The 22,230-nt window shown below is 57.3% G+C and overlaps 1 protein-coding gene across 4 annotated transcripts; it reads left to right on the top strand.

Annotated features, from left to right (window-relative positions):
- Positions 1-2,942: 2,942 nt before the first annotated feature.
- Unc13d (unc-13 homolog D) lies at positions 2,943-20,405 on the top strand. 4 transcript variants are annotated; one of them, XM_042702630.1, is made up of 33 exons: positions 2,943-2,958; positions 3,279-3,423; positions 4,149-4,184; positions 4,410-4,517; positions 4,649-4,708; positions 4,796-4,862; positions 5,086-5,266; positions 6,040-6,084; positions 6,214-6,282; positions 6,367-6,436; positions 6,876-6,980; positions 7,099-7,191; positions 7,265-7,368; positions 8,508-8,625; positions 9,513-9,637; positions 9,773-9,863; positions 9,938-9,994; positions 10,776-10,873; positions 10,961-11,012; positions 11,092-11,222; positions 11,363-11,483; positions 12,599-12,742; positions 12,914-13,012; positions 13,111-13,317; positions 14,706-14,774; positions 15,886-15,965; positions 16,728-16,833; positions 16,916-16,987; positions 17,578-17,661; positions 17,752-17,872; positions 18,003-18,126; positions 19,329-19,525; positions 19,852-20,405. In XM_042702630.1, exons 2-33 carry the CDS (start codon positions 3,319-3,321, stop codon positions 19,971-19,973), a joined length of 3,261 nt encoding a protein of 1,086 aa, XP_042558564.1. In that variant the 5' UTR covers positions 2,943-2,958; positions 3,279-3,318; the 3' UTR covers positions 19,974-20,405. The 4 variants fall into 4 exon arrangements, with proteins under 4 accessions (XP_042558564.1, XP_042558563.1, XP_042558566.1 ...); XM_042702629.1 differs by lacking the exon at positions 2,943-2,958 and having other exon boundaries at positions 9,938-9,988; XM_042702631.1 differs by lacking the exons at positions 2,943-2,958; positions 3,279-3,423 and adding an exon at positions 3,909-4,030.
- Positions 20,406-22,230: the final 1,825 nt, after the last annotated feature.

Genomic DNA, 22,230 nt, shown 5'->3' with positions numbered 1-22,230 from the left:
TGGAATGAGCAATGTGGGAAGGGCGTGGCCCCTTGACCTCTAGAGAGGCACCCCAGTTTCCCAGGCTAGCCCAGCCCACAGTGCTGCTTCCCTCTCGCCATCTCTGGGGCTCCCAGGAGCACGGGCTGTCCCTCTGGTTCCTCTTTCGCTCTGATAACAGCTCCACTAGCGCCTTCCCACCGAGGGACTCTCTGACCACCTCCTCCACTACAGTCCAGCCCCTGGGTCTGGCCACCAGACTACACACAACCCTGTGAGCTGGCAGGGCAGCCATGTCTTCCCGCCAGGCCTGCCAGGCTCTCCCATTCCGTCCCCTGCTGGGCGCCTGGCCCTGGAAGGCAGGGGGCCCCCTCCCCCCCAGCTGTTAGGCCACATTCCATCCAGCCAGGCCCGGCGCCTTGCCTCCTGTGTGGGTTTGGGAGCGTTACCATGAGCTGTTGTGTGGCGGGACGGGAGACAAGGCCTTGGTTTCAGGGAGAAAGCCCTTTTGCCCCCCCCCCCCCCCCTTAGAAAGTCTAATCTGTTACCCCCTTCAGGTCTTCTCCCACTCTAAGGGGCTTCCTGATGGGAGTTGTTCAGCGCATGTCTGGCCCACTGTGCCAGGCAGAGGCTGCAGGGTGGGCTGTGAACAAGGGCTGCAACCCTTGTGTCCCCACACTCTGCTGCCACCCCTCAAAGCTTCACGCCCCCTGGATGCATTAAGATTTGTTCCTGGACTGGCCACAAAATGAGGAGATGGTTATTTAAAGAGAATTCCCTATTTATTTGACAAAATCCAGTTAATATATTAATGTGAAATAAACCCTGTTTGCACCTTGGATTTGTTTGCTAAAACTGTGAAATAGTAAAACTGAAGCAACTGGACCCTTTCTGGCTCTGTGTGGTGACCAGGGTAAGTCCTTCCAGAAGGACTGGCTGGCTGTGGGAGGGGGGACACAGGGTTCCTCTTCTCTCCAGGTGAGAGACCCCCTTCCCTCCTTTCCTTCCTTTTTCTTTCTCCTTCATTTCTCTTTTTCCTTGGGGGAGGGGGAGAGAGAGAGAGAGAGAGTGTGTGTGTGTGTGTGTGTGTGTACGTGCGCGTGCATGCATGTACACGGCACATGCATGCATTCACTGGTACCTGGACTTGAACAAAAGGTTTCATAAGCTCACTTTTTTTTTGTCAGTCGTAGGGCTTGAACTCTGGGCCTGGGCGCTGTCCCTCAGCTCTTCAGCTCAAGGAGAGTGCTCTACCCCTTGAGCTACAGCGCCACTTCTGGTTTTCTAGTAGTTTATTGGAGATAAGAGTCTCACAGACTTTCCTGCCCAGGCTGGCTTTGAACCGTGATCCTCAATCTCAGCCTTCTGAGTAGCTAGGATTACAGGCAGGAGCCACCAGCGCCCGGCTCACTTTTTTTTTGTTTTTCACTCAAAGTTGTCACTCCACCACTTGATCCACACTTCCACTGGTGTCGGTACTGAGGCTTGAACTCAGGATGTGGGTGTGTTCCTTAGCTTTTTGCTCAAGGATGTGCTCTACTATTTGACTCAGCTCTACTTCCTACTTTCTAGTTGAAAATAAGTCTCTGGACTTTCTCCTGCCCAGGCTATCTTCAAACCATGATCTTCAGATCTTAGCCTCTTGAGTAGTTAGGATTACAGCGCCACTTTGGTTTTCTGGTGGTGAATTGGAGATGAGTCTCATGGACTTTCCTGCCCAGGCTGGCTTTGAACCATGGTCCTCAGATCTCAGCCTCCTGAGTAGCTAGGATGACAGGCGTGAGCCTCCGGCACCAGCAAGACCCTTATTCTCTTTTTTTTTTGGCTGGTCCTGGAGCTTGAACTCAGGATCTGGTCACTTGACTTTGAGCCTCTCTGTGCTCAAGGCTAGCACTCTACCACTGAGCCACCTTCCCAACCAAGACCCTGATTTTTTTTTGGGGGGTCCAGTCATGGGGCCTGAACTTTGGGCCTGGGCGCTGTCCCTCAGCTCTTCAGCTCAAGGCTAGCGCTCTACCACTTGAGCCACAGCGCTACTTCGGCTTTTTTTTTCTGCTTATGTGGTGCTGAGGAATCAAACCTAGGGCCTCATGCACGCAAGGCAAGCGCTCTACCACTGAGCTACCTTCTCAGCCCCGAAGACCCCGATTCTTAACAGCATGTTTAGTCAGCAGCTATCAAAGCCCCCAACATCTGGCTGGGTGGTGCCACCCAGTGCCTGCCTGGAAACAGAGCCTATGTCTCCTGCATGCAGCTCCTACTGGCTGCCCAGGTCCAGGCTCAGGCCAGGTACTGAAGGAAGGAGGCGAAACCTGCCGGGACTTGTGAAGGACAAATCTAACCATATGCTTCAGTGATCTCACCTACAAGCACAGTCCCAGGACCATGGTGGGCCTATGTCTAAGAGTAGATGGATAGAGACATAAAGGGACACGGAAGGACAAAGCCGTGAGTGACAGGTGCTCAGGAAAGGAGCCGCTGCTTTTGTCAACGGCCTTGGTTGGCAGCCCCACCTGCCCTGGGCCTTAGAGCTTAGATGTTGCCAAGATGCGCAGGGGAAGGGAAGGCGAATTGTGTGCCCTTGAGCCGCCTTGTGTACCTGCTGGGAAGAGAATGGGGGAAAAAGCCGAAGCCTTTGGGCCAAGCCTGGGCCCTGTCCCCAACTGGTCCAGGAGCTTTGGAACCCCAGTGCTAAAGTTTCCTTTTCCCTTGGGGCCCACAGCTGCCCTGTGAAGAGGCTGGCATGGGAGCCTCCCCCTCCCGCCGGCCCTGCCCCAGGGGCTGTGGAGTTCGGGGAGACACAAGCTGGCCCCTCTTTACACAGCTTGACTTGTCACCTGCATGGAATGTCACCTGTGGGGTGGAACAGTTTGCGCCATTGGCTGCCTGCTGGAGAAATGCCTGCGGAGCCCCACCCCACAGCCTGCCCCACCCCTGCCCACATCTGACGTTTAGTCCGGGAAGGCCCGTCAGCTTTGGGTAGGGCACTGCCTGGCTTGGCTGTGTGGCTTGGTCCTGTGGCCCTTTGCAGTGAGCCCTGGACCCTCTCCAGGGCCTCTGTGGGAGGTGGGGTGGGGCCGGGCTGCCCACAGGGCCCACTTCCCGGCTCAGGCCCCCGGGGGAAGATCCTATAGGAATGCCAGCTGGAGAAAGATACAGGTTGCCTGGGAGACAGCCAACCCCTCCAAGACAGTGACACGGTGCCCCATTCCCTGGCTGCCCGCCCTCCACCCTCCCCTGGCGCACAGGCAGCCCCGGGGCTCTTTGCATCATCCTGTGGCTTTGCTGTCTTCACCCAGCGGCTGTGGGGCAGCAGAGGGAAGGGCAGAGCTGAGCACCATGGCGACACGCCTTTCTGACCCCCAGCGGTTGCGTCGGGCCATCAAGATAAGACACAGAGGAGCTCGAGATCTCCCAGATGCCCGGGCCCAGGCAGCACAGGAGGTAGGAGGGACCCCGGAGTGGGGGGAGGAGGGTCGGCGGGGGGGGGGGGGGGAAGGGGGGGGAGAGGAGCTGGTGCTTGGGGCTGCCTAGCGCCTGCCCTGAGGCTTTGGTGTATAGATGTATGGGACCCTTCCTGGCTGCCTGCATCTACCTACCTGCCCCCCTCCCCCCCATTGGTCCTGGGCAGCATGCTGGGCTAGCAGAGCTGCATCTACCATTTCTTTGGACTACCAAGGGTTTCTCAGGTTTGGGACCTGAGTCTGTCTAGCCCCCTCTCTTTAGCAGACCTGATCTTGTCCCAGGGCAGTGTTCTTGCTACCAGCACTGGGGTACTGGGGACCCTTGAGCCACCCTAGGCCTACCCAGCATCCCCCTCCAGCCCCCTCATCTCAGCGCTGGGCCTCATTTCCGCTGCTGGGGTGAGGAGCAGGCTGATAAGCTTTGCTGTTTCCTCTGGGGCAGGAAGGTGGGGTGGCGGGGAAGGGGGGAGGTGGCACGGGCCCGTGGCTGGGCCAGCTGAGCATCCATGGACCTCAGCGGTAACAGGCCAGGGGAGCAGCAAGGCAGGCCAGGGGCCAGTCCCCCAGGAGACCTGCCATGGGAACAGGTATGAGGCGCTGGTGGGCCCGGAAGCTGGGGTGCGGGACTCTGCCGCCCTAGGCCTAGACCTTGCCTGGCCAGGGAGAGGTCACCAGGAAACCTGGCCTTTCCATCTTGCTCTCCAGATCAAGCCTCCATCGCACCACTTCTCGCGTGAGGAGGTAAGAGGATGGGGCACGGGGAGAGGAGGTCGCAGCCCTGCATCCTCCGGGACCCTCTGGGAATGTCCCTCAGCCCAAGCCCAGGGAGGACTTCAGAGTCTCAGCCTCTTCCCCTGCGAACGCCACTTCCTGTCCCTGCGTGGGGGCGGCGTGAGGTGTCGGTACTAGGGATGGCAGAGGGGAGGGGGGTCACGAGGGTCCCGTGGGGTCCCCACTGTGTCTCAGCGGGACCTGCTGTATGAGGAAGCACTCTACACTGTCCTGCACCGCGTGGGTCATCCTGAGCCCAACCACGTGATCCAGGCCTCCGAGCTGCTTCGATACCTGCAGGAGGTGAGCCAGTCCCCGCCCCATGCGCCATGCTGTCCCACCTGGACTCTAGAGCCCACCCTTCCCAGCCTGGCCACACCCCTTGGGTCCGCAGCCTCCATATCCCTGCCTCCCCCTCATGGCCTCCTCCCTAGGCCTTCCAGGTACCCCCGGAGGAGCACCAGCAGATCCTGCAGCGTGTCCAGGAGCTCGAGGTAACCTTGGCATCTAAAGAAAGAGGAGGCTGTGCCCCCCTCAACACCCCCCCCCACGGACTCAGCAGCCCTCTCCCGTCCCTCTAGAAGCCAATATTTTGTCTGAAGGCAACGGTGAAGCAGGCCAAAGGCATTCTGGGCAAAGATGTCAGTGGTAAGTAGGGGGTGTCCCTGAGAATCTTCTCCCTTCTTCTTCCTCTCCCATCACAGACTAGCCCCAAACTTTTGGCAGGAGCTTTCCTTTCCCAAGCATCCCCAGGGCAGGCCCTGCACTTTTGGCGTCTGGGCTAGACGGGGCCCTGTGTAGGTTTAGCCCAAAGGACTGAGGAGGTTCTCTCCAGGGAGCCCGGCCAACGCCCTGGTGTCTCTTCTCCCAGGATTCAGTGACCCCTACTGTCTGCTGGGCATCGAGCAGGGCACGGGCATGCCCGGGGGCAGCCCTGGGGCTCGGCGTCGGCAGAAGGCCGTGGTGAGACACACCATCCCCGAGGAGCAGACCCACCACACCCGGGTCATCAACCAGACCCTCAACCCCGTGTGGGAGGAGACATTCATCCTGTACGTGACCCCGCCCCAAAGGTCTCCCCGTCCCTCAGGCTGAGCTTCCTTAGTCCACGACAGCAGTGAAGCCAACAGTCTTCCCAGCTTAGCCCTGAGCAATCGAAGGTAGACAGAAAGAACCCTGACATAAATGCTGCACGTGTGTGTGCCTGGTGCTGTGGTACACGCCTGTCCTCCCAGACAGAAGCAGGAGGATGTAGCGAGACCCTGACTGTACCTACACTCACCCGTGCATGCATGCCACACATAGTGGTAATGAGGAGAGCTGAACGTCTTCCCTTGAAGGAGGGAGGTGTGTGGTTGGGCAAGGACCAGGCACTTCGCAGAAAGAAGCGCCGCTGGGGGCTGGTGGCTCACACTTATTATAATGCCAGCACTCAGAAGCCTGAGATTTTAGGATCGTAGTTCCAAGTCAGCCTGGGTGTGAAAGTCTGTGAGACTCTTTCCTCCAATAAACTACTAAGAAAAAGATGGAAGTGGTGCTGTGGCTCAAGTAACAAGCTAGGCCCTGAGTTCAAGTCCCAGGACTGGCACAAAAAAGTAAAATAAAAAGGAAGGAAGGGAGGGAGGGAGGGAAGAAGGGGGGGAGGGAGGAAGGAAGGAAGGAAAGGAAGGAAGGAAGGAAGGAAGGAAGGAAGGAAGGAAGGAAGGAAGGAAGGAAGGAAGGAAGGAAGGGAGAGACTCCATGATGGGCAATATTGGAGATACTGGCTCTGAGCTGGGGTTCTGGTGTGGGGGTGTACCTCAACCACGCTCTTTTGTCCCTACAGGGAGTTTAATGACATAGCCAATGCGAGTTTTCACCTGGACATGTGGTGGGTGGCATGCCCTCTGGGGTGGGGGTGGTAGGAAGGAGCAGGGAGGAGAGGTAAGGGCAGCAGGGTTGACTTCCTAAAGGGCTCATGCGCTCTCTCTGTCTCTCGCTCAAACCTCTGGCCCACCAGGGACCTGGACACCGTGGAATCTGTCAGACAGAAGCTCGGGGAGCTCACAGATCTGCACGGACTCCGGAGGTGGGTGCTGCGGGCTGCGAGGGACACGGGTGGAGAGGGAGGGGGACAGGTTCCTCACCCCTGCGTGGACGCTGCCTAACACAGGATCTTCAAGGAGGCTCGGAAGGACAAAGGCCAGGATGACTTTCTGGGCAACGTGGTTCTGAGGCTGCAGGTGAGATGGGGGTGGGGGGGGAGAGAGGCCTGAAAAGAGGTATAGGGAATGTCAGGCGCTGGTGGCTCACGCCAGTCATCCTAGCTCCTCAGGAGGCTGAGATCTGAGGATCATGGTTCAAAGCCAGCCTGGGCAGGAAAGTCCGAGAGACTCTGATCTCCAATAAACCACTCAGAAAACTAGAAAGTGGCACTGTGGCTCAAGTGGTAGAGCACTCCCCCTGAGCTGAAAGAGCTGAGGGACAGCGCCCAGGCCCAGAACTGATGGGGAAAATAAGAGTTGCAGGGAGGGGAGCGTGGAGGGTTCTGGGGAGAAGCTCCTGGTCTGCACCTAGCTGAGCCTGGCCGCTGGACACCCCACCCCACCCCATGGCCTTTCCTCTCCCATCTCTAACTCCATGAGAAGTCCTGGTGCTCATCGGGGGTCCCCCACCTGCCAGGACCTGCACTGTAGAGAGGACCAGTGGTACCCCCTGGAGCCCTGCACGGAGACCTACCCAGACCGGGGCCGATGCCATCTCCAGTTCCAGCTGATTCACAAGAAGGTGGGTCTGGGGCCTGAGCCAGGAGCTGTGTCCCACCGCTTCAGTGGCCTGGCCGGGTGGGGCAGCCTGGCGGCTGCTGCCTAAAACCTCAGCTGTTACGACACCCGTCCCATTACAGAGAGCCACTGCGGCCAGCCGCTCCCAGCCCAGCTACACCGTGCACCTCCACCTTCTGCAGCAGCTCGTGTCCCATGAGGTCACCCAGCACCAGGTACTGCCCGCCCAGGACTGGGCACAAGGGGGCCACCTGTCAGCTCCTGATAGCTCTCTGCTGTTCTCTCCAGGAGGGCAGTACCTCCTGGGATGCGTCACTCAGTCCCCAGGCCGCCACCATCCTCTTCCTCCATGCCACACAGAAGGACATATCTGACTTTCACCAGTCCATGGCGTGAGTACACACCCCTGTAGAACCTCTGGACGGCTGGCAGCCCAGTCGAAACCAAGGGAAGACTAGTGCGGGTGAGTCACGCCTGTCATCCTAGCTACTCAGGAGGCTGAGATCTGAGGATCACAGTTCAAAGCCAGCCTGGGCAGGAAAGCCCATGAGACTCTGATCTCCAATAAAATAATCAGAAAAGGCTGAAAGTGGTGCCGTGACTCAAGTGGTAGAATGCCCCAAGAGGTAGAGTGCTAGCCTTGAGCAAAGGCAGTGCAGGGACAGTGCGTAGCCCTGAGTTCAAGCCCCAAGACTGACCCACACCCCCCCCCCCCAAAAAAAAAAAAAGCTAGGAAAATGCTCTGGCCCAAACTGTGTGTTTTCAGTTTGAACCTGTTGTCAATTTCAAAAACTATGGAGACTTAGCCTGACACTGGTGGCTCACGCCTGTAACCCTGGCTATTGAGGAGACTGAGGTATGAGGAGCACAGTTCCAAGTCAGCATGGATGGACAGAAAAATCCCAAAGACTCTTTTTTTATTTTTGATTCGTCTTGGGATTTGAATTCTGGGAAAGTAGCTGGGCAGCCAGTGGCTCATGCCTATTATCCTAGCTACCCAGAAGGCTGAGATCTGAGGATCTCAGTTCAAAGCCAGCCTGGGCAGGAAAGTCCATGAGATTATTATCTCCAGTTAACTACCAGAAAACCAGAAGTGGTGCTGTGGCTCAAGTGGTAGAGCGCTCACCTTGAGCTGAAGAGCTGAGGGATAGTGCCTGGAATCCAAGCTCCACAACTAACAAAAGGAGAGGAAAAAAAGTACAGCCATAGCTTCATTTCTGACTTTTTAAGGTGCTGAATTGGAGATAAGAATCTCTTGGACTTTTCTGTCCAGGCCAGCTTTGAACTATAAGCATCAGATCTCAGCCTCCTGAGTAGCTAGGGTATAGGCATGAGCCACCAATGCTCAGCCTGAAATCTGGAAATGTAACCATCACAAATAGTCCATCTTAACAGATGTGTGATTTGAAAAGCATCCACGCACATCGCCTTCAGCCTCTAGTTTTAGCCTGTCTGTTGATGGGATCCATAGGCGCTTTAGAGCAGGGATGCCGGGCCTGGGAGGGACGCTGATGGTTTCCTGCCCCTACAGGCAATGGCTGGCCTACAGCCGCCTCTACCAGAGCCTGGAGTTCCCCAGCAGCTGCCTCCTGCACCCCATCACCAGCATGGAATACCAGTGGGTCCAGGGCCGGCTCAAGGCAGAACAGGTAGGGGGGGTCATGAGGGGAGGAAGGGGGGCTGGAGACTGTGAGTAGCTTTCCTCCCCCTCCTCCTCCTCCTCCTCCTCCTCCCCCCCTCCTCCCTCCTCTTCCCCCTCCTCCTCCTTCTCTTACTCCCCCCTCCTCCCTCCTTCTTCCTCCTCCTCTTCCCATTCTCCTCCTCCTTCTCCTCTTCCTCCCCCCTCCTCCTCCTCTTCCTCCTCTTCCTCCTCCTCCTCCTGCCCCCTCCTCCTCCCCCCTCTTCCTCCCTCCTCCTCCTCATCCCCCTCCTCCTCCTCTTCCTCCCCTCTCCTACCTCCCTCTTCCTCCTCCTCTTCCCACTTCTCCTCCCCCTCCTCCTCCTCCTCCTCCTCCCCCCCCTCCTCCTTTTCCTCCTCCTCTTTCTCCTCCTCCTCCCCCTCCCCCTCCTCCCCCTCTTCCTCCTCTTCCTCCTCCTCCTCTTCCTCTTCCTTCATCTTCCTCCTCCTCCTCCTCTTCCTCCTCCTCTTCCTCCTCCTTCTCCCCCTCCCCTCCCTCCCCCTCCTCTTCCTCTTCCTCCTCTTCCTCCTCCTCCATCTTCCTCCTCCTCCTCCTCCTCCTCATCTTCCTTCTCCTTCCTTCTTCTTCTGTGCCAGTCAGTACTGGGACTTAAACTTAGGACCTAGGCACAATCCCTTAGCTTTTTCACTCAAGGCTGGCATTCTACCACTTGAGTCATGCCTCCAGTTCCAGCTTTTTGCTGATTAACTAGAGATAAGAGTTTCCTGCCTGGGCTGGCTTTGAACTGCAATCCTCAGTTCTCAGCCTCCTGAGTAATGAGGATTACAGGCCTGAGCCACTGGTGTCCAGCTCCGGCATAGGTAGTCCTTACCTGGTGGCATTTCGTGTCTTTGCAGCTGGAGGAACTGGCGGCCTCGTTCACCTCTCTGCTGGCCTACGGCCTGTCTCTCATCCGGAAGTTCCGCTCGGTCTTTCCTCTCTCTGTTGCTGACTCCCCAGTCCGGCTGCAGTCTCTCCTCAGGTCAGGGGCCGCCCTTCTGCAGGGCTTAGGGAGGAGGCTCAGGGGGCACGTGCAGGGGTGAGGAGGCCTACTGGATCAGCAATGGCAGAAGCGGGGTGGGGGGTGGTAAGCTTGTGAATGACCGCCGTCTCCCAGGGTCCTGGTACAGATGTGCAAGATGAAGGCCTTCAGAGAATTGTGTCCTGACAGTGCTCCGCTGCCCCAGCTGGTGACCGAGGCCCTGCGGGTAGGCGCCTCCCTGGGGCAGGGAAAGGGCTGGGCCCAGCAGTATCTCCTTCCTCACTACCTTTCTGCCAACAGACTGGCACAATTGAGTGGTTTCACCTGAAACAGCAGCACCATCAGCCCATGGTACAGGTAGAGGCTGGGCTGGGGCTGGGGCTGGAGATGGGGCCTGGGATGAGGCTGGGGGCTGGGGCTGGGGCTGGAGATGGGGCCTGGGATGAGGCTGGGGGCTGGGGCTGGGGCTGGAGATGGGGCCTGGGATGAGGCTGGGGGCTGGGGCTGGGGGCTGGAGATGGGGCCTGGGATGAGGCTGGGGGCTGGGGCTGGGGCTGGGGCTGGAGATGGGGCCTGGGATGAGGCTGGGGGCTGGGGCTGGGGCTGGAGATGGGGCCTGGGATGAGGCTGGGGGCTGGGGCTGGGGCTGGGGCTGGAGATGGGGCCTGGGATGAGGCTGGGGGCTGGGGCTGGGGCTGGAGATGGGGCCTGGGATGAGGCTGGGGGCTGGGGCTGGGGCTGGGGCTGGAGATGGGGCCTGGGATGAGGCTGGGGGCTGGGCTGGGGCTGAGAATGGGGATGAGGCTGAGGCTGGGGGTGGAGACTGAGACTGGGGCTGGGGCTGGAGATGGGGCCTGGGATGAGGCTGGGGGCTGGGGCTGGGGCTGGGGTTGGGCTGGGGCTGGAGATGGGGCCTGGGATGAGGCTGGGGGCTGGGGCTGGGGCTGGGGCTGGAGATGGGACCTGGGATGAGGCTGGGGGCTGGGGCTGGGGCTGGGGCTGGAGATGGGGCCTGGGATGAGGCTGGGGGCTGGGCTGGGGCTGGGGTTGGGCTGGGGCTGGAGATGGGGCTGGGGCGGGGCTGGAGGCAGGCTGGTTGCCCCTGTAGCCCTGCTCAGCCCTTCTGGGTCTGGGCCAGGGCATGCTGGAGGCCGGCAAAGCCTTGCTGAACCTGGTCCAGGACATCACAGGCGACCTGCACCAGTGCCAGCGCACATGGAACAAGATCTTCCACAAGTGAGCAGGTGCTGGTGGGAAGCTGGTGGGGTCCAGGGCCTGACGGCACCCGGGGGGGTCAAACCTCGCCTGCTGCCTTTCCTCCAGTGTCCTCAAGATCGACTTCTTCCCCTTGGCCTTTCTGGAGCTGCAGTGGCTGGTGAGACCCTCTTACCATCCCCAGGCCGCGCCCCTCTGCCCATCTCCAGGGCCTTGCCTACCACGACTTTCCCCTGCAGGTGGCTAAGCGGGTGCAGGACCACACGGTGGCGGTGGGCAGCCCCGTGTCCCCGCAGATGGGCGAGAGTCTGTTCCAGCTTTATGTGAGCCTCAAAGAGCTCTACCAACTGGGGCCAGACCCCTCAGACAGGTGATTAGCCCAACCTGCCTGTAGGCGGGCTGGGTGGTGGGCAGTCAGGGGAGAAGAGAACAGTCAAGGGCGGTGCCCGTGGGCACCTGCCCCCTCCTTCCCACCTTCCCCAGGGTAAGGGGGGCCCTGGCTCTCCACAGGGAGGGAGTCCTGCCTCTGGATGGTTTCCACCGCTGGTTCCAGCCTGCGATCCCCTCCTGGCTACAGAAGACCTACAGCGTGGCCCTGGAGCGGGTGCAGCGTGCTGTGCAGATGGACAAGGTCAGGACAAGACCTTGAGGGTGGGGTGGGCTGAGGCTTCTGTGGGAGGCTCAGGGCTGGTACCTTTCCTCCAGGTGCTGGCTGTGTGTAAAACGAGGCTTGGTACCCTAGTGCTGACTGGCTGTCTTTGCCTGCAAACTGGGGAGGCGGGGTGGAGGGGGGGGTGGAGGTAGGAGGCAAGGTCTGGACAGAACTCTGCTTTTTTGGGGGGGAGGGGGTTGTGGGGCTTGAACTCTGGGCCTGGGCGCTGTCCCTCAGCTCTTCAGCTCAAGGCGAGTGCTGTTCCACTTGAGTCACAGCGCCACTTCTGGTTTTCTAAGTGGTTCATTGGAGATAAGAGTCTCATGGATTTTCCTCCCTGGTCTGGCTTTGAACCGAGATCCTCAGATCTCAGCCTCCTGAGTAGCTAGGGTTACAGGCCACCAGCACCACCACCACCTGGCAGAACTCTGCTTTTCTTTCCTTGAACCTCCAGCTCAACTCTGTGCTTGCTAGTATGGGGCTGGATTTGTCTAAGTCCTGAACCTTTTCCTTTCTTTTCTTTTCTTTTTTTTTTTTTTTGGTCCAGTCGTGGGGCCTGAACTCTGGGCCTGGGCGCTGTCCCTCAGCTCTTCAGCTCAAGGCTAGCACTCTACCGCTTGAGCCACAGTGCCACTCCTGGCTTTTTTTTTTTTGCTTATGTGGTGCTGAGGAATCGAACCCAGGGCCTCAGGCATGCAAGGCAAGCGCTCTACCACTGAGCCACCTTCCCAGCCCCCTTCTTTTCTTTTTTTTTCTTTTCTTCTCATTTCTTTTCCTTTCCTTCCTTCTTTCTTTCTCTTTTTTCTTTCTTCCTTTCTTTCTTCCTCTCTTTCTTTCTTTCATTGGTTGTGGGGCTTGAACTCTGGGCCTGGGCGCTGTCCTTCAGCTCTTCAGCTCAAGGCGAGTGCTCTACCACTTGAGCCACAGTGCCACTTCCGATTTTCTGGTGGTTCATTGGAGATAAGAATCTCACAGACTTTCTTGCCTGGGCTGGCTTTGAACCACGATCCTCAGATCTCAGCGTCTTGAGTAGCTAGGATTAGACGTGAGCCACCAACTTGAACCCTCCTTTCTAAATGCTCCCTTCCCCTTAGTTGGTGCCCCTTGGAGAGCTGACCAAGCACAGCACATCAGCTGTGGATCTGTCGACCTGCTTTGCTCAGATCAGCCACACTGCGCGGCAGCTGGACTGGCCGGACCCAGAGGAGGCCTTCATGATTACTGTCAAATTCGTGGAGGTTTGGAATTTTCTCCACCTTTGTAGAACCCCCTCACTACCACCCCACCCTGCTCCAACGAGCAGCCTCCCAAGGCCTGGGTCCTAACTCTTCCCACATTGCTGGGATTCCTAATCCCCCTATTTACCCTATTTCTCACACATTATCAATGATCTCTGACCCCCATTCCAGGACACCTGCCGGCTGGCCCTGGTATACTGCAGCCTGATAAAGGCCCGGGCCCGAGAGCTCTCTGAAGGCCAAAAGGATCAGGGCCAGGCAGCTAACATGGTAGGGGGAGCTGGGAAGCAGAGGGCTGGCCAGGGTGCTGGTGTGCTGGCGGCAGTGTCCGGAACGCCCTGCATTCCTCTGCTCACGCCCGCCCCCAGCTGTGCGTGGTGGTGAATGACATGGAGCAGCTGCGGCTGGTGATTGGCAAGCTGCCCACTCAGCTGGCCTGGGAGGTACTGGAGCAGCGGGTTGGAGCCGGGCTGGAGCAGGGGCAGCTGCGGAACACACTCCATGCCCAGCTGCAGAGTGCACTGGCTGGGCTGGACCACGAGATCCGCACGGGCGTCCGCACCCTGGCTGAGCAGGTATGTTGTTTGACCCCACAGTGAACCTGTTCTGGCCGCCAACAGGACCTGGCTGATATCAATTCCCTACTTCCTAAACTCTGTGTGTGTGTGTGTGTGTGTGAGCGTGTGTGTGTGTGTGTGTGTGCGCACACGTGCACTGGGACTTGAACTCAGGGCCTGGACGCTGTCCCTAAGCTTTTGTGCTCAAGGCTAGTACACTAGCAATGGCACCACTGGCTTTTTGGTGGTTCATTAGCGATAAGACTCTCACAGGCTGGGTGCCAGTGGCTCACACCTGTAATCCTAGCTATTCAGGAGGCTGAGATCTGAGGATCATGGTTCAAAGCCAGCCCGGGCAGGAAGGTCCGTGAGACTCTGATCTCCAGTAAACCACTAGAAAAGCGGAAGTGGTGCTGTGGCTCAAGAGGTAGAGCAATGGCCTTGAGCTGGGGAGCTGAGGGACAGCGCCCAGAGTTCAAGCCCCACGACCGACAAAAAAAAAAAAAAGACTCTCACAGATGTGTTCAGGCTCTGGTTTTCAGTGGGGATTCTCAGATCTCAGCCTCCTGAGTAGCTAGGATTACAGACATGAGCCACCAATGCCCAGCCCTTAACTTAAATTCTGGTCCCAAGTGAAATCTTTTTTGTTGTTGTTGGTCATGGGACTTGAACTCTGGGCCTGGGCACTGTCCCTGAGCTCTTCAGCTCAAAGCTAGCACTCTACCACTTGAGCCACAGCGCCACTTCTGGTTTTCTGGTGGTTTATTGGAGATAGAGACTCCAGAGTTTCCTGCCTGGGCTGGCTTTGAACCACAATCCCCAGATCTCAGCCTCCTGAGTAGCTAGGATTACAGGTGTAAGCCACTGGCATCCAGCTAGGTTTTTTTTTTTTTTTTGTCGGTCGTGGGGCTTGAACTCTGGGCCTGGGCGCTGTCCCTCAGCTCTTCAGCTCAAGGCGAGTGCTCTACCACTTGAGCTACAGCGCCACTTCCAGTTTTCTGGTGGTTTATTGGAGATAGGAGTCTCAGGGTCTCTCCTGCCCGGGCTGGCTTTGAACCGCGATCCTCAGATCTCAGCCTCCTGAGTAGCTAGGATTACAGGCGTGAGCCACCAACGCCCGGCTCCAGCTAGGTTTTTGTGTTTGGTTTCCCACCCCTCCTCCCCCAATCATGGGCTTGAACTCTGGGCCTGGGCACTGTCCCTCAGCTCTTCAGCTCAAGGCTAGCGCTCTACCAATTGATCCACAGTACCGCTTCCAGCTTTTTCTGTTTTATGTGGTGCTGAGGAATCGAACCCAGGGCCTCATGCATGCTAGGCAAGCACTCTACCACTGAGCCACCTTCCCAGGCCCCAAGTGAACCCTTTTACAACTCATTTCCTGGCTTCCCTCTGCTCTGGGTCCCCAGCTGGAGGCGGGTATCGCCAAGCAGATCCAGAAACTCGTCGGTGTCAGGGATTCGGTGCTGCCGGAGGACGTGAGTGCTTCTCCCGCTTGCTGACCTAAAACTGCTCTGCTCGGCCCCTTCTGTGGGCCTGGGGTCACCGAGGAGGATAGAGTTGAGGACCTTGGAGGTGTTAGAGAACAGTCCCCCAGACTCGGGCACAGTCTACTGTCTCCCTGAGCCTCAGTTTCCTCAGAGGAGCAGTTGGCACACATCTGTCTCAGTGCTGCGCGGTTATGCGAGTCTGCTGGCCTCGGCGGCCACAGGCGAAGCGCACCTCTCATGGTTTGAGGGGAGGCTGGTCATTCATTCATCAACAGTTGAGTAAAAACTCACGTTGGCGCAGACCGCTGGTTTCACAGTGGGTTGTTTACAGAACTAGGTTACAATTCCTGATTTCCTAGAGCACTGGGGAGGGGCGGTGAAGGAAAGCGAAGTTCAGAAGTCTATGTACCTATAGCCTTAGGTACAGCTGTGGGACACAGCCTCTGGTGGAGTAGGTTAGGTAAGGATAAGCACGAAAGTGAAAAGTAGAACAGAAAAGGAGGAGGAGGTATCAAAGGGTTCTATTTTTATATTTGTTTATTTATTTGTCAGTTGTGGGGATTGAACTCTGGGCCTGGGCACTGTCCCTGAACTCCTCAGCTCAATTCAAGTGCTCTACCACTTGAGCCACAGTGCCACTTCTGGTTTTCTAGTGATTTATTGGAGATAAGGGTCTCACAGACTTTCCTGCCCGGGCTGGCTTTGAACCGTGATCCTCAGATCGCAGCCTCCCAAGTAGCTCGGATGACAGGTGTGAGCCACCAGTGTCCCGCTAAGGGTTGTGTTTTTAGAAAGTGGCTGGGGAATGCTAGAGGAGGGTGAACAGCTGATCCAAAAACCTGCCAGAAACAAGGGAAGGCGCTATGAGCTTCTAGAGGAAGTGCATTTCAGGCAGGAACAGCCAGGGCACAGGTCTGGGGCAGCACTGTACCTGCAGGACACACAGGACACACAGGAGGGCAGTGTGGCTGGACATTTTGAGTGATGGGAAGAGCTGGGCAGGGGCCAGGTACACAGACTTCTCCTCTGGGTCCAAGGAAGGGAATGAGGGCAGGATCCAAATGGACCTGAGCCTGATACACACCCTACCCCTTCCCAGGCCATTCTGCCCCTGATGAGGTTCTTGGAGGCGGAGCTTTGCTACATGAACACCAACCTGGTGCAGGAGAATTTCAGCAGGTCTGAACAGCCCTGTCCTGTGATGATGCCCCACGCGCCCCCTCTCAAGGTCTTAGCATCCATCAGGGAGTGTGTGGTGAACCCCTTCAGCGACCTCTAGACCGTGCAACCAGCCTCTGCTTAAATGCTTGCTCCTAGGACCGGGAGCTCACTAGCTTACCTGCCTGCCTCCTATCTCATGCTGCAGTGCAAGTTCTTCCACAGGCTGAGCTGAAAGCTGCCTATTCATTCTCCCTTAGTCAGTGCCCTTGATCACAGGTCCGGCCTCTTCTGAGCATAAATGGATCACAGAAGGTGCCACAAGCAGGGTCTGTGCACAGGAAGTACAATGACTTACCTATAGTGTTGTGATCTGCTGCCCAAGTGCTGGGATTAAAGGCATGTACCACCATGCCCTGCTGGCAACGCCATCTTGAATTATGATTCTGACACCAGGATCCAAACATCCTTTGCCACTTTTTTTTTTTTGCCAGTCCTGGGGCTTGAACTCTAGGCCTGGGCACTGTCCCTGAGCTTCTTTGGCTCAAAGCTAGCACTCTACCACTTGAGCCACAGCACCACTTCTGGCTTTTTCTGTGTATGTGGTACTGAGGAATCGAATGCAAGGCCTGCCAGACCTGGTCCTAGCTTTATCTGTTGGGCAGGTAGAAGGGGTGATAGGGGAGGGCCAGAGTCTCCGAGGCTTCCCCTTTCTCAAGAGTGTCTTTTCTTCTACCTCCCATCATCCTGTTTGGTGTCTGACACCCCTTTGCCCTTGGCCAGCCTTCTGACCCTGCTCTGGACTCACACGCTCACCATACTGGTGGAGGTGGCCGCCTCCCAGAGGAACTCGCCGCTAGCCTCTAACAGGCTGAAGGTAGCCCTGCAGGTAACCATGCTGGCTATAAGGGTAATAATTCTGGAGGAGGATGCCTGGGGACACCATTTATTTATTTTTTTGTCTCTCTCAGGGCCTGTATGCCTGCTTCTATGCTCGAGGCTGTGGCCTGCCACAAGAGGCCCTGCACACAGCCACTTTCCAGGTAAGGATGGCAGGTCAGGAAGAATGCTGTTCTGTACTTAACCTTTGTCCTGGGTTAATGATGTAATTCGTGGAACTCAGAGCACAATGAAAAGGAGTCCCCCCCTCCCCCCGCCCCGGTTAAAGTTATTTTGAATTTTTGGCTGACAGAGTAGCTCAAGTGGAAGTGCACCTGCCTGAATTCCACCTTAGTACTGACAACAGGAAGCATGCATTATAAGCAAGCAGAATGCTGGTAGCTCACATCTGTGATCCTCAGGAGCCTGAGATCTGAGGATTATCCAGTTCAAAGCCATCCTGGGTAGGAAAGTCCATGAGACGCTTTATCTCAATTAACCACCCAAAAGCCAAAAGTGGGGGAATGGCTCAAATGATAGAGTGCCAGCCTTGAGTGACAAAGCTCAGAGATAGTGCCCAGATCCTAAGTTTAAGCCCCACTACTGCCCCCCCCCCAAAGAAAGATGGCGGCAGAAGAGCAGTCACTCAAGTGTGGAGTCCTTGAAAGCACAGGGAACACAGGACCCTGGGAACACAGGGCCAGTCAATTCCATGATCAGGTACATGAGTGTCCACCTGGCTGTGACCCTGCAGGCGCTGCAGAGGGACCTGGAGCTGCAGGCAGCGTCTACCCGCGAGCTCATCCAGGAGTACTTCTGCAGCCGCATCCAGCAGCAGGTACGGCTCCCGCTCTGCATCCACCACGCCTGCAGGCGCACCTGCCCAGGGGTCTCCTCCAGCTGACCTTGGACCTATCCCCCACGCCAGGCAGAAACCACCTCCGAGGAGCTGGGCGCCGTCACCGTCAAGGCCTCCTACCGCTCCTCAGAGCAGAAGCTACGCGTGGAGCTGCTCAGTGCCTCCAACCTGCTGCCCTTAGACTCCAATGGTGAGTGGCGGCTGCCCACTGGCCACGCCCTGCGGCTGCTCCATGTGACTCCTGGTTACCAGGAGGGGTCATGCTGCTCTGGGAGTGTCTGCTGGGAGGACTCAGCCCCCTCTCCTGGGCTTCTCACCAGGCTCCAGTGACCCCTTTGTCCAGCTGACCCTGGAGCCTAGGCACCAGTTCCCCGAGTTGGCCCCACGGGAGACCCAGAAGCACAAGAAGGACCTCCACCCATTGTTTGATGAGACCTTTGAGTTGTGAGTAGGCCCCCACTCTTCTCCCGGCCTTCCCCTTCCTTCCTCCTGGGTCTTCCTCTATGAGCCTCTGAGATCATCACACTGGCCAGAGGGAAAGGGCACTTGGGACACCAGTTTGCCTCCTGCTGGGCCCTGGTGGCTCAGGACTGTAAGTCTTAGCTGCTCAGGAGGCTGAGATCTGAAGATTGATTCAAGTTTGAAGCAGCCCAGGCAGGAAAGTCTGTGAGACTCTTCTCTCCAATGAGCCACCAGAAAACCAGAAGTGGCTCTGTGGCTCAAAGTGGTAGAGTGCTAGCCTTGAGCACAAAAGCTCAGGGACAGTGCTCAAGCCCTGAGTTCAAACTCCACAACTGAAACCCTCCACCGCCCCCCCCCCCCTGCCGCCTGGAGAAAAAAAAAAAAAAAAAAAAGCATTGGCTTCCTCTAAGGGAAAGGGGCAGATTCCTATTCAATTCAGAGGCTTCTAGGGAAGTCTTGTCCCTGACATCCCGGGGGACCTGCTTTCTGTTGCCTAAGTGTGGCCCAAGGCCACAGATCTGTTTTTATTTTTATTTATTTTTTTTGCCAGTGCTGGGGCTTGAACTATCCCTGAACTGCTGCTGCTGCTGCTTCCTCCTCTTCTTCCTCCTCCTCCCCCTCCTCCCCCTCCTCCTCTTCCTTCTCTTCTCTTCCTCCTCCTTCTTTTTTTTTTTTTTCCTTCCAGTCCTGGGGCTTGAACTCAGGCCCTGGGCACTGTCCCTGAGCTTCTTTTGCTCAAGGCTAGCACTCTATCACTTGAACCACAGTGCCACTTCTGGCTGTTTCTGTGGTACTGAGGAATGGAACCCAGGGCTTCATGCATGCTAAGCAGACACTCTACCAGAGCGTCTTCTGGCTCAAGGCTAGAGCACTTGAGTCACAGCTATACTTTCAGCTTTTTTGGTCGTTTGTTGGAGATGAGTCTTACAGATTTTCCTGCCCAGGCTGGATTTGATCCTTAGATCTCAGCCTCCTCAGCAGCTGGGATCACAGGAATGAGTTGTTGGTGCCTGGTTGGACCCCTGGTTTGAAATACCAGCCCGTGGCCAGAGCAGGTGTTTCCGCCACATGGCTGTGACACGCGTGGCTGAGAGCCGATCTGGCGATGTCTGACCTCCACAAGGGGCATGGGAGAGGTGATGGCGCTTTCTGGGCAGGTGGCTGAGCCTGATGGTCTCTGCCAGCCTAGTGCCTGCTGAGACCTGCACCAAGGATGGGGCGTGCCTCCTGCTCACCGTGCTGGACCACGACACGCTGGGAGCTGACGACTTGGAAGGGGAGGCCTTCCTGCCGCTGCGTGCAGTCCCGGGGCTCACAGGCTGCGAGGAGCCCGCCGAGGCGCCTCAGACTCGCCTGCCCCTCACGTATCCCACACACAACGGTAGGCACCAGTCCCGGGACAGGGAGGGGCAGGATGCTTGAAAAGCACAGCAGGGGCCCCCTAGAGAGACCGCCTAGGGAGATGAAAGCCAGTGCAACCAGGGCCTTGGCTCCTGCATCTGAGAAGCCCAGCAAACCCCTTGACCTAATAGAGATCAACCGGTGAGACCCGCGGCGTCCCACGGTTGAAGGCAGCCATCATCTCAGCTGCTGTGTCAGGCTGGTTTCCTTTTAGGCTGGAGGGGGCTGGGGTGAGCAGGGCTTTATCTCCCAACCCAGGCACTGCCTCCCTCCCACAGCCTGACCCTCAAACCCTTCTCCCCACAGGGCACTCAATCCTGCAGCTGTTGGAAGGCCGGAAGAGTGACCGTGAGGCCCAGGCGTTCGTGAAGCTCCGGAGGCAGCGGGCCAAGCAGGCCTCCCAGCGTGCTCTTCGGGCAGGGCGGTAGCCGTGAGGCTGGGGGAGGGGCCGGCCTCTACGGGGATCCTGAGGTCAGTGGTGGAGGGTCCAGCAGTTGGAGAGCCCAGAGTACAGATACCCTATCTGCTCCTGTTGAAGGCAGGGAAGCCTTAGTGGTGGGACTCCAATAGAAATACCCTCCCTCTTCCCTCAAGCCCTGGCCTGTGTCCCTCTAGAAAAGCTACTGTGGTGGGACATGGTCCCAAGCTATTGGGCTGGGGTGTGGGCTCCCAGCCTCTATGGGGAGGAGGGGTGGTGGCAGCCATTTCTGGAGGAGCCCCCCTGGGGCAAGGGACTTTGGTTCTTGGGTAAAAGCAGAGCTGGTACTGAGAATCAGGCTGAGACTATCCCTTCCCCTGGACAGCACCTGCTACCCAGAGATGTTCTTGGCAAAAATAAAAAATTACCCACAACCCTTTGAGAAAGCCTCCTGGCCTACAGGGGAGCCCCAAAGGCTTGTCCAGCTATATTGACTCCTCCCCAGACCTCAAGACTAAAACAGTGTCTCCATCCCAGAGTCTCCAGCTTCAGAGCCAGGAGGGATCACAGCAGCAGGGGCACTGGCGTTGCCGGTACTTTGGCTGAAGCTCTGAACAGATGGGTTTTATCTGGTACATTGGCTACTTGCAGTTTCTGCCCAGGACGGGGGTCTGGGTGGGGGCAGCAGAGATGACTGCAGGCGAGCTGTCTGCTTGGGGGCAGGAGGCCCAGAGAGCTGGAAGATGGAGGCTGAGGTTCTGATGGTGGCTCTGGCTGTGGTGAGGTCTGCATGAGCTGACAGGAGGCAGAGAATGTGATTCTCACAGCCTGGCCCCTTGTACTGGGTAGGGTGAGGCAGGAGCAGGACAAGGTGCTTCCTCAGGCGACCTGCTTCGTTCGTGTGTGTGTGTGTGTGTGTGTCTGTCTGTCCTGGGGCTTGGACTCAGGGTCTGCCCTGTGCTTTTTTTTTTTTGCTAAAGGCTAGGAAAACAGCTTCACTTCTGGCTTTTTGGTGGTTAATGGGAGGTAAGAGTCTCATAGACTTCCCTGACTGGGCTGGCTTCGAACCTCAATCCTCAGATCTCAGCCCCCTAAGTAGCTAGGATTATAGTTGTGAGCCACAGGCTGCTTTCTTGTTATGCTTTGATGCTAACCATCCAGATGGGAATGCACTGTCTGCTCCTTTGAGAGACAATGAGGGGCCCAATTGCCTTTGGAAAAATATGAACAAGCAGGAAAGCACTCAGTGGAGGAGGACAAGAGCCCTGAACAGAAACTTCATATTTGGGTCTGTGTCTCAGGCTACTCGACCCCCAATCACGTTGGTCCCAGGGGACACTTGAGCTGCCCTTGGGCCAGGACAGCCCCCTCCCTGGCGCCCCCCCCCCCCCCCCCCCGCCTCAGCTGCCTCCCATTGGCAGGAGTGTGCACCGGCTGTTGCTGAGGCAGAGGCAGAGGCAGGCCCCCTCCCCACCTTGCAGTCTGGAGGTCCTCAAGGATTTGCCCTCCCCCCCCCATGAAAAGGAACGAACGCCGCAAGTTCATATTTTATTTCCAATAAGTTTGCTTTGATTTCTGCATTTTTTGTAAAAAAAAAAAGAAAGTTTTCACGTAATTCATTGAAAGCCCTTTCGTGCTGAGCCCAAGGGGGCCTGGACCGGGGCAGACTCTTCACAGCGCTCTCTGGCTTGCCCAGCACCGAGTGCTGGGAGCGAGGTCACTTTCCTCTGCCCACTCTGCCCGCCCCACCCTGCTGCATCTTTCTGTACAAAACAATTTTTAAAATTGAAGCTAAGACACAATATACATGGGACAGGCACGCACACACATGCACACGGGCGCCTGCCCAGAACGGCAGGACGTCAGCTGCACTCAGAGAGCACCAAGGAATGCATATGGAGCCTCTCCTGAAGAAGAGGGCAGGGCCTGAGCCCCCTTGGTCCTCAGGCCGCACTCCTCCCCACCAATTGCCCTGCTAGCTGCCAGAGGGAGGGGGCGGGCGGCAAGGGAGCCGCGTCCGAGGAGAGGAGGCAGGGATGGGGCGGGCAGTGCCAGCCTGGGAGGCGGTCATGGGATCAGAGAGGCTGTGCTGTGCAGTCTATCTAGGAGGAAAGGACTGAGGGGAAACCCAGGCCTCACGAACCTGAGGGAATAAAGCTGAGCCTTGCCCCTGGAGGGGCTTCAAGGGCCCAGGCAGGGGAGTGGAGCCAGCCCAGCGGCTGGGGCCTGCCGCTCCTCAGCTGTCCCCAGGACTACGTACTCATTTG

The sequence above is a fragment of the Dipodomys spectabilis genome, unplaced genomic scaffold (assembly GCF_019054845.1).
Source record: "Dipodomys spectabilis isolate Male_0828 unplaced genomic scaffold, ASM1905484v1 ptg000329l, whole genome shotgun sequence".
NCBI classification, from domain to species: domain Eukaryota; kingdom Metazoa; phylum Chordata; class Mammalia; order Rodentia; family Heteromyidae; genus Dipodomys; species Dipodomys spectabilis.
This window is presented reverse-complemented; position numbering and strand designations above follow the sequence as displayed.